The sequence below is a fragment of the Pseudophryne corroboree genome, chromosome 1 (genome assembly GCF_028390025.1).
Source record: "Pseudophryne corroboree isolate aPseCor3 chromosome 1, aPseCor3.hap2, whole genome shotgun sequence".
NCBI lineage: Eukaryota > Metazoa > Chordata > Amphibia > Anura > Myobatrachidae > Pseudophryne > Pseudophryne corroboree.
The window spans coordinates 885,240,074-885,251,459 of NC_086444.1; the positions used below are offsets into that span (position 1 = coordinate 885,240,074).

At 43.0% G+C, this 11,386-nt stretch overlaps 1 protein-coding gene across 1 annotated transcript in view; it reads right to left on the reverse strand.

Moving 5' to 3' along the window:
• MOB1B (MOB kinase activator 1B) overlaps positions 1–8,430 on the reverse strand; it is a 136,415-nt gene extending 127,985 nt beyond the window's left edge. Inside the window, exon 1 of the mRNA XM_063920116.1 lies at positions 8,322–8,430. Within this exon, the coding sequence (XP_063776186.1) occupies positions 8,322–8,335 (14 nt within the window). The 5' untranslated portion in view covers positions 8,336–8,430. The remainder of the gene's footprint in view (positions 1–8,321) is intronic.
• Positions 8,431–11,386: the final 2,956 nt, after the last annotated feature.

Here is an 11,386-nt window from a genome sequence, read left to right on the forward strand (position 1 = left end):
ATTCAACTGCAGGCAGCTAGACAGTACCTCTGTGACATCACAATACATTCAGCTGCAGGCAGCTAGACAGTAGCACTGTGACATCACAATACATTCAGCTGCAGGCAGCTAGACAGTACATCTGTAACGTCCCACTGCATTCAGCTGCAGGCAGCTAGACAGTACCACTGTGACATCACAATACATTCAGCTGCAGGCAGCTAGACAGTACATCTGTGACATCACAATACATTCAGATGCAGGCAGATAGACAGTACCACTGTGACATCACAATGCATTCAACTGCAGGCAGCTAGACAGTACAACTGTGACATCACAATGCTTTCAGCTGCAGGCAGCTGGACAGTACCTCTGTGATATCACAATGCATTCAGCTGCAGGCAGCTATAAAGTACCTCTGTGACATGATAATGTATATAGCTGCAGGCAGCTAAACAGTACCTCTGTGACATCACAATACATTCAGCTGCAGACAGACAGTACCTCTGTGACATCACAATACATTCAGCTGTAGGCAGCTAGACAGTAGCACTGTGACATCACAATACATTCAGCTGCAGGCAGCTAGACAGTACATCTGTGACGTCCCAATCTATTCAGCTGCATGCAGCTAGACAGTACCACTGTGACATCACAATGTATTCAGCTGCAGGCAGCTAAACAGTACCACTGTGACATCACAATGCATTCAACTGCAGGCAGCTAGACAGCACCTCTGTGACATCACAATACATTCAGCTGCAGGCAGCTAGACAGTACCTCTGTGACATCACAATGCATTCAGCTGTAGGCAGCTGGACAGTACAACTGTGACATCACAATGCATTCAGCTGCAGGCAGCTAGACAGTACCTATGTGTTATCACAATGCATTCAGCTGCAGGCAGCTATGAAGTACCTCTGTGACATCACAATGCATTCAGCTGCAGGCAGCTAAACAGTACCTCTGTGACATCACAATACATTCAGCTGCAGAGACAGTACCTCTGTGCCATCAAAATGCATTCAGCTGCAGACAGACAGTACCTCTGTGACATGACATCACAATACATTCAGCTGCAGGCAGCTGGACAGGACCACTGTGACATCACAATGCATTCATCTGCAGGCAGCTAGACAGTACACTGAGACAGCACAAGGCATTCAGCTGCAGGCAGCTAGACAGTACCACTGTGACATCATAATGCATTCAGCTGCAGGCAGCTAGACAGTACCTCTGTGACATCACATTCATTTGCAGGCAGCTAGACATTACCTCTGTGACATCACAATACATTCAGCTGCAGGCAGCTAGACAATACCACTGTGACATCATAATGCATTCAGCTGCAGGCAGCTAAATAGTACACTGTGACATCACAATGCATTCAGCTGCAGGCAGCTAGACAGTACCACTGTGACATCACAATACAATCAGCTGCAGGCAGCTGGACAGTACATCTGTGACGTCACAATGCATTCAGCTGCAGGCAGCTAGACAGTACCACTGTGACATCACAATGCATTCAACTGCAGGCAGCTAGACAGCACCTCTGTGACATCACAATGCATTAAGCTGCAGGCAGCTAGACAGTACAACTGTGACATCACAATACACTCAGCTGCAGGCACCTAGACAGTACCACTGTGACATCACACTGTATTCAGCTGCAGACAGACAGTACCTCTGTTACATCACAACGCATTCAGCTGCAGGCAGCTAGACCGTACCTCTGTGACATCAAAATGCATTTAGCTCCAGGCAGCTAGATAAGTATATACATGCATACAGACAACACTGTGTCATAATGGTCAGCAGGTCATGAGTTTAATTTCTGTCCAGGGCCATATCTATGTGCAATTTCTGTCCGCTCCTATTGTGTGCGTGTAGATTTCCTCTCATATGCCAAAATTCTGACAAAATTAACCCTAGACTGTATATGTGTGTTTACTTGTATGTTAGAAACTTAGGGCCTGATTCAGAGTTGGACGCTAATGCACATCTGCTGTATCCTTGTAAGCAGCGGCTGTGCGATAATATGCTAATGCTGTATGAGGTGTCTTGTGTAAATAGACGCCTCCTGCCAGCTACACTGATTTGTTGCTGCGTTACTTAGCATGACTAGGGAGTTCACGCTGCTGAAGACAGTGAAGCTGCATCCAAGGAAGCAACACTGCATCCCATTTTCTGCAACACTGCCTGTCACCCCCTCTCCCCCATTGCTGCAGCATGTCAATCATGCTGTGGGGTTTGGTGCACTGTAAGCGACATCGCAGCCACGGATCTGCACCATAGTTGCCTACCTTGGTGCACCATCCTCCGGGAGGCTGCAGCGTGGTAGGCTAATGGGGGGGTGTCCGGCAGCAATGTGGGCGGTCCGGGGCGTGGCTGACGGGGAATGTGAGCGGTCTGGGGGCGTGGCACCATAGTCGCGTCATTGTAGCCTCGCCCCCCACTAGACTGTGCCGAGAAAACAGGCACTGTACAGTGGGGGGCGGAGCTATGACGATGCGAATTGCGTCATCATATCTCCCTCGGACCGCACACTTGTTCTCTGCTGTGGGCGGCCGAGGGGGAGTGCGCGGGTTGCCAGCAAAAGCGGGACACTTGCACACCTTTCCGGGGGGCCGGCAGGGCCTCCTGATTTTCGGGAGCCTCCTGGCCTTTCCTGGAGGGTAGGCAAGTATGATCTGCACATGTGTAATGCGGATCATGCTAAACCAGTGGGTTTGTATATATCTCTGAATTAGTCCCTTAGACTGTAAACTTCAATATGACATGGACTGACATGAGTAACAAACATTCTCTGTACAGAATGAGAAAATTGTAGAGGTATTCAGGTGTATAGTAGTACAAAGCTTACAAAACCAGCATTAATGCAATATTTTAGAAGGTTGCCTGGCCACATCCCTGTACATTTGTCACCAGGACCTCATCACATGGCTGGCCTAGGGCTCAGCACAATGGGCCTTATTCAGAGGTGGACGCAGAAGCACCTTCAGCTGGGTCTATTGGCAGTTGCCTGTCTGCAACTCTATGCAAATATCGCTGCAAAGTCCTTCCCTTGTGATCGTCCTTGTGTCCGAATGTGCAAGGACCACCGCATTTCACCGGGATATGTGCAGCGCTGCTGCTGCTGACCCAGGACTCCAGAGGGGTAATTATTAAAAAACGGGTGCAGGGTGTGCTGTGTGGGCCCCCTTGGACCTGCTTACACTGCACACCTTGCACCCATTACAGATACGCCACTAAGCTAAACTACTTCAATTGCATTACTTCCTTAATAGTCATTTATATGGTAATCCATACTTTTAGGAGGTAGATACTGGCAAAAATAGACATAATTACAGGCAGATATGAATAAATCCAAGTGAGCTCTCAGTGCAAGTCTGGTTGTAGTAGTTCATGTTATATAACCATAGATCAGTATACTATTGTTAGGAGACTTTAAACTAATCTCCTGGTTTGTTTTATTTGTGACATTCAATCATTAATAGAAGGTGTGTCCCTGCACACTGCATAGCAAGAAGACAGTGAAATGGAAACCCCACTGGGTTTTAGCCAAACTATTATGTTGCGTTAATATGTGGTAGATAGGCTACCTTTGTATATTCAGAGAGGAACCCAGGAGCCAGAATACTATAGTCAGAGATAGGGCTGGATATAGAAAGTATGTTAAGCAAGTAATCAGTACAGAGAGAACAGGTATTCCTGGTAGAGTTATATTTATAATATGAAAGTTGGTAACACACTTGAGTAGCCTGCAGAGCAGGAATACACTAATTGCACGAGTAAGTGAAATAGCATGGCAAAAAACACAATCCAGGACAGCACAGGTAAACACTATGCAATGCCACAGAGCTAGACTGAACAACAACCTAGCAACAATTTATTAGGTCCAGGCATGCCCATGGGGGATGGGAACCACAGACACTGAGAACTGGCGCAGGTAAGCCGGTCTCTTTCTTAGCCTGCGGGCAATACTGTTATATAGTTACAACCCATGTCGCTTTGCGAGACAGTGATAATAGAAGCAAGAATGGCAATAATATCGTAGAACAGACCAAACTTCCTAACAATGTTTACTATATAAATATATTAGTGCTAATGTGTTAGCAGAATCATTCTAGCTTCAATGCTGCACTTCACCAATATCAAACATAATGAGCTATAATAAATCATAATAAATCTAGCACAGAATTCTCTGTACTCAAGCTAATTTTGTTTATGAAAAGTTCTCATCAGAAGCAAAGTACAGATACACAATGATCTCATTTAAAAAGAAAAAAAATGCTAAGGGAATATAACAAACATATGTATATAAAAAAAAAAAAAACACTATAGAAATATCATATTCCAGATTATTGAGTACGATGCAAATGACAGTTGTGATCTATATAAAAGGGGTAACAAACATACCCAATGTTTAAACTGTTTGGATGAAAGGTTTTCAATGTTAGTATCATGCTAGAAGGTCTATCTTCTGGACCTCTGGGCTGTGAGCAGAGGCGGATTGGCCATAGGGTCTACAGGGAAGATTCCCGATGGGCCGACGCACCCGTGGGGCCTGTTTTGTTTGAGGACATGTGGTCCTATTTATAGACATAATGAATAAGATGCCAAACAATTTGCATATATGAAAATGACTTTGCCACTTAGCCTGTGATTGCAGATGATCTAGTGTATGCTCTGTCTGCCTGCTTGGCTGACATATAAGATTGAGTAAATAGTGATTGGGATATGGTTGGTGTAATAAGCAAGAAAATATATCTTTCTAAAGAATTATATAGTTTCCTACATTCTAAAGGTGTATCATATAATGTGCTCATAATATTTAACTTTATTTCCTTATAACTTCCCCCTTGATGCTGGACATGCCCACTATCTGGAAAGTTTTGGGGGGAGGGAGCTGCTGCCATGGCCCATGGCTAGACCTTACACCTCTGATGCTGCCCAAGTGGGGCCACTAGTACAATTTTTTTCCAGGGACGCTTTTTGTTCCCAATCCGCCCCTGGCTGTGAGTACACAGGTTTTTTTTTTGTTCTTTAACTATTACTTATACATTTTGACCGTACCTACACACAAACATATACATTAAAAGCATACCTCCCAACTGTCCCGATTCCAGCAGGGATCAGCAGCCCTCACCTCACAGACTACTCTGAGCTCCAGTGTTTTGTCAGTGTGACGGGATCAGTATGTATTAGCGATGGTCAGGATGCCATCCATCAGTATACAGACAGCGGCATCCCGGCCGTAGGTATGCCATCAGCGGGGCGAGCACAGAGAGTCCCCTTGCGGTCTCGGTGGCTCACCACAGGTTCTATTCCCACTCTATGGGTGTTGTGGACACACACAAGTGGGAATAGCCCCTGTGAGATGGGATTCAGGCTGGCGGCATTGTCAGCGGTCGGGATTCCGGCGTTGGTATCCTGACCGTCAGGTTCCAGACTGCTGCCAATTTAACTGCATCCCAGTGTGAGTAAGATAATGCCTTCTCATGTATAATAGAGGGGTGTCCCGGATGCAATATGACAAATATGCTTTACTAAATATGACAAACAGGTAATTATTATCTCAGGAAATTACAGTGAATAGCTTTACTGCCATCAACAACTTTGTAGAAATGAGTGTAATAGCCTGTTCTTTGCAGCATGCGTTTTCCCTATCAGGAGATGCCCAATTGCAGGTAAATACTGTAATGAAACACATAACTGGTATCTTTGGAACTTTAGGTCCAAGTCATATACTTCCTTAGTGAATGTCCCAAAGACAATGAGCTCTCAAAAACCAAATGAACCACAATTTAATCAACATTTAAAACATTTACTCTATGGTTGGCACTTGGCACCACGTATGAGTCAACAGAACATCATATAAAAATATATTCAACGATATTGGAGTTGTCAGAAGTAAGAAAAAAACATGTGTCATTTTAGTGAATTGCCTTAGGGCAAAGTGATGCTGGAATCACCAGGTTTTCTCTGCAGGGTTCCATTTAAATGCTGCTAATCAAGCGCCATAGGTCATTCAGGGATGAAAGGATTACAGAACACAAACCATGTCAACTTCACTTATATGTGATCATGTTCCAATTTTACGCTTCTAAACAATATGTGTGTCTAATAGTCATTCTCTGCTCATAACACACTCTTCTCCATCCATGCTTGCTTGGAACATTTACACCACAAAGCAACAACGGATCTCAGCATCTTTGTAGCCAAAACGCTGGACAGATGTCCAATAATCTGCCTGGAAGTACAAAGGAAACATAACGCTGGGAGCTCCAGCGGCAAAGTAGTGTCCACTAAATTATGTTTTATTAGTGCTCTCCTTAATTTGTGACTAAAAGACTGCATCATTGGCTAAAAATGCTTTTGTATTATAATTATTCAGGAGAATCAATAGTACTAAATTTATGACTTTAGTCTTATTACATTCAGCAATAACATATTCCCTCCCACATCATATATATATATATATATATATATATATATATATACACATTTATATTTATGCCTATAAACATAACATTTTAGCCTACACTGCAAGTAAATTACCTACTGTACCTGCACTTTATATGTTAGACCTACTAACAGGAGGCTTCCCTCCCTCGCCTGGGGGTATATTACTAAAGCCTCTAAAATTGAAAAGTGGTGATGTTGCCCATAGCAGCCAATCGAATTTTGTCTATCATTTTCTAGATGCAATAGAGAAATGATGGGCAGACTCTGACTAGTTGCTATGGCGAACATCACCACTTTTCATTTTTAGAAGCTTTAGTAAATGTACTTCTTAGTTTCTCTACCATGCAAGTGCTGGCAGTGTAAGGGGATCTGTGACTTACACAAGGGTGAATAAGATTCCCCCCCCCCCCCCCCCCCAGCACACCAGAATGTATATATATATATCAGATGAAGAAAATAGCGGCACTCCAGTGGACTTTTCAACCAGTAAAGTATATTGGTAAATAAAAACGAATACCAACGTTTCGAGGCTATAGCAGCCTCTTTGTCAAGGTGTTGCTGGCGCGATGACGTTGATCCCTAGTGCCGGAATCACTGCGCAAGGCCGGGGCTGCAGTGCATCTCACGGAGGGCTTCTTCTCTCTTCTCCTGCCTACTTACGGGTGAGTTGGTACTTGTTCTTTATCTACACCTTGACAAAGAGGCTGTAATAGCCTCGAAATGTTGGTATTCGTTTTTATTTACCAATATACTTTACTGATTGAAAAGTCCACTGGAGTGCAGCTATTTTCTTTGTCTCTACTGCTACACACAGAGGGCACCCGTGGCGGATGATCACTCAGCGTGGAGTTGGAGTGCCGGGCCAACAAGCACATATATATATATATATTGAAGCATATTGTTCTTAACTTCATACGGCGGTCCGAGTTCAGCTGGCATCTCGCACCTCCAGCAAACTCGGACGCCATTACATAACGCCATATGAAGTTAAGAACAATATTCTCAAATTTATCTAATAATGATGTCAATTTCACACATAGTTTAAAACAAATGTTTACAAGTAACATATATATTACTAACAAGCAACAACTGACTGTAACCTATAACATCACTACAATGAAATAAATTAATATATGGATTGTATATTGTACTGTATATTATACATTGCAATACATAAAAAGGTACTGTCATATATTCTGTAAATTGCCACATTTAGATTTGTTAGGACTGGTTTTGCAAGTGAAAGTATAAGTTATATATTATACACTGCACTGCTGTGCTCCACTTCTTAATATGGTTTTACCTGAAGTCTCAATGGTAACAATAAGGAGTGTGTACATCTGTAACAGACTTACACAATCATCCAATATAAAATATATGTTTGACAAACAAAAAGCAATATACTTTGATACGGAAAGACAATATACTTTGCCTCCAAATGCTTAAATATCACAATTCCATTTTTGTAAATAGAATATTAATCCCAGAATGCCATAGGGTGTGAGAAAATATGTCAAGCTAGGCCTAGGTGTCCTAAAAAAAAGTTTACCAGTAGGATCACTCGATCACTCTGTGCTTTGCATAAAGGAGAACTGCCGTGGGGAGATCAAAATCATATTCTGGAATGTGCAGACGAAAAGACACTGGAAAATGCATAGAGGGCATTATATAGCGCAAATGCTCTGAATGCATCTTAGACATCACACAGACAAAGCACATAAATCATAGTGCCAGACAGACAGAGGAATAAACTCTGGGTGACAATGGACAGATCACTTTGCGACAATAGAAAATGATACATTTGGAGAGGGAGGTACACAGTGTCACAGAGCACTGTGTGACAATGTAAAGGTGACAACCACACTGACACTCACAACAAGAAGCTCATCTCCTTGCTAAGCCGACAGCAGCGGGGACAGCAGCAGAGCCCAGGAGGTGACAGTCCACTCACAACAGCAGCTGTAATCCTTCTGCCAGAGAGACGGGGGTGTGAACCACACGCTGCAGAACGCTTTTTTTTTCTCCCAACAGCTTTATTTAAATAGAACAACTGTAACAAAACACCAGAAGGACATTACAAAATATATTTTAAATATGATGTGACTAATTTTGAAACACCAAAATGTTTCACAGCAACTGTCTTTTAATCTATGCAAACACAGAAACACAACAACTGTGATTTGTGTTTAAATATTTATTGGCTGCTGCAAACTTGAAAAATATATGTGTATATTTACTGTAAAATGCAATACATTGGTCCAATAAACACACTGCTATGCTGATCAGCAATATATGTAACTAATTTGCCTCAGTGCTCATCGGATATAAAATAAACTAGTATCACAGCAGATCATACCCCAAACATATTACATGGCAAAGGACATGGAGATCCGGATTTATTATTATTTATTTATTAACAGTTTCTTATATAGCGCAGCATATTCCGTTGCGCTTTACAATTAGAACAACAGTAATAGAACAAAACTGGATAAAAACAAACAGACAGAGGTAGGAAGGCCCTGCTCACAAGCTTACAATCTATAGGAAAATAGGCATAGATACACAAGAATAGATGCTACCTATTGCATAATGGTCCCCCAGATTGCTAGGTTCTTAATGGGTTGTAAGATCTGCTCACCCAGCAATGTTGGAAGACCAAATATGTGAGGTTATGTGGACTGTACAGAGAGTATGTAATTAGATAGGGAAGCATTGAAGATTATGTGGGTCTAGAATTTGATAGGCTAGTCTGAAGAGGTGAGTTTTCAGGGAACGTTTAAAGGTTTGGAGACTAGAGGCGAATCTTATTGTGCGTGGGAGGGCATTCTACAGATTGGAATTTAGAATCTCTCTCTAGAACTGGGACACTTTTGATATGATTTCAGATGTGGTACCTGAGAAGGCCATGTCATACAGAGAACTTCCATGCCATGGTGGCCCTGTGTGGAGTTTGCATATTCTCCCTGTACTTGTTTGGGTTTGATCTGGGTACTCTGCTTTCCTCCCACACTTCCAAAATATACTGGTATATTAATTGGCTCCTAACAAAAATTAGTTATCCCTAGTGTGTATGTGTGTGCGTGCGTGTACAATGGGCAGAATAGATGGGCCAAGTGGTTCTTATCTGCCATCACATTCTATGATTCTATGATTATGAGTCCATTGGGTAACTATGGCCCAGATTTATCAAGCCTTGGAGAGTGATAAATTGCATGGTGATAACGTACCAGCCAATTAGCTCCTAACTGCCATGTTACAGGCTGGGTTTAAAAAATTACAGGAGCTAATTGGTTGGCACTTTATCACCGTGCAATTTATCACTCTCCAAGGCTTGATAAATCTGGGCCTAAATGTGATCTGTGGATAGGGAAATTGGCCCTTATTCATAGTTGTATGCTATGCTGTTTTTGCAGTTGAGTGATTATCGGTAATCTGCGCATGCATCTAAGTTGCACTGTGCATGTGTCAGGGTAAGTCGCAAGCTGAGACTCTTTATTCGCAGTGTGATTGACAGGCAGGGACCACTTGGGGGAGGGAACGGGAGATGGCAGAAAAAACACAGGCGTGTCACGTCAAGCATCTTCGATCCCGTATGCAATAAAAATGGGTCAGGCATCTCAGTAGAGGTGGCCATTCTCTACGAACAGGTAACTCAGAATGCCTATTAGGGAAGGATCTGCGATTGGCGCTGTATCTTTGTACTCAGTTGCTGGGATCTGTAAAGACTGCAGTGGGCATCTCAATAAAATCCTTGTGTCTGCGACATTTGCATATTCTTTCACACGTGCAGCAGTAGCAAACATCTCTGAATCAGGCCCATTGTCATCCTACAAGACATCAGGAAAGAAATGCTGCAACACGGGTTGCAGATGATCACTCATCTGCCAATAATTAGCACTGAGCTTCTCAAGTGATGACTGCATGCAAGCCATGGCAGAAAAATATATCACACAATATTACAGAACTACTACAACCCTTCCATAAGTAATGCCCACCATCTTTAGGTGGGATTGGGCCCTGGTCCTACCATATTTTGTAATAGGCTAAAATCACAGACCTGTGCTCCTGTGAGAGTATATACATATGGAGCCAACTTCTTACTGACCATCCGGAACGTCAGAGACTCAGCCAAATGTTATCTGTTCCTTTCTATCTTCATAACTGATGTCAATTGGGGAGGAGAACCCAAATGCGTCATAGTGATAAAAATATCCTCCTCAACCCAGGCAGTTGGAGTGTTCCCTTAACATTCAGCTGAAGCCAGAAAATGATAAGGGTGAGAAAACAGGATTTTAATACCTACCGTTAAATCCTTTTCTCCTAGTCCGTAGAGGATGCTGGGGTCCATTTCAGTACCATGGGGTATAGACGGTTCCACAGGAGCCATGGGTACTTTAAGACTTTTCAAGGGTGTGAACTGGCTCCTCCCTCTATACCCCTCCTCCAGACCTCAGTATAGGAACTGTGCCCAGGATGACGGACATTTCGAGGAAAGGATATACTTTTAAATTAACGGTGAGATTCATACCAGCTCACACATCAACCATGCCGCACAACATGGCATTCAACTTAACACACGCCAACTGGCATGAACAATTTCAGCAACATGCTGGAAATAATCGTAACACAATACTTGTGTAACTACAACTAACAACTGCAGGTAAAGTACGCACTGGGTCGGGTGCCCAGCATCCTCTACGGACTAGAAGAAAAGGATTTACCGGTAGGTATTAAAATCCTGTTTTCTCATATGTCCTAGAGGATTCTGGGGTCCACTTCAGTACCATGGGGTTATACCAAAGCTCCAGTATGGGAGGGAGAGTGCGGATGACCCTGCAGTACCGATTGACCAAACTTGAGGTCCTCATCGGCCAAGGTGTCTAACTTGTAAAACTTTGCAAACGTGTTTGCCCCTGACCAAGTAGCTGCTCGGCAAAGT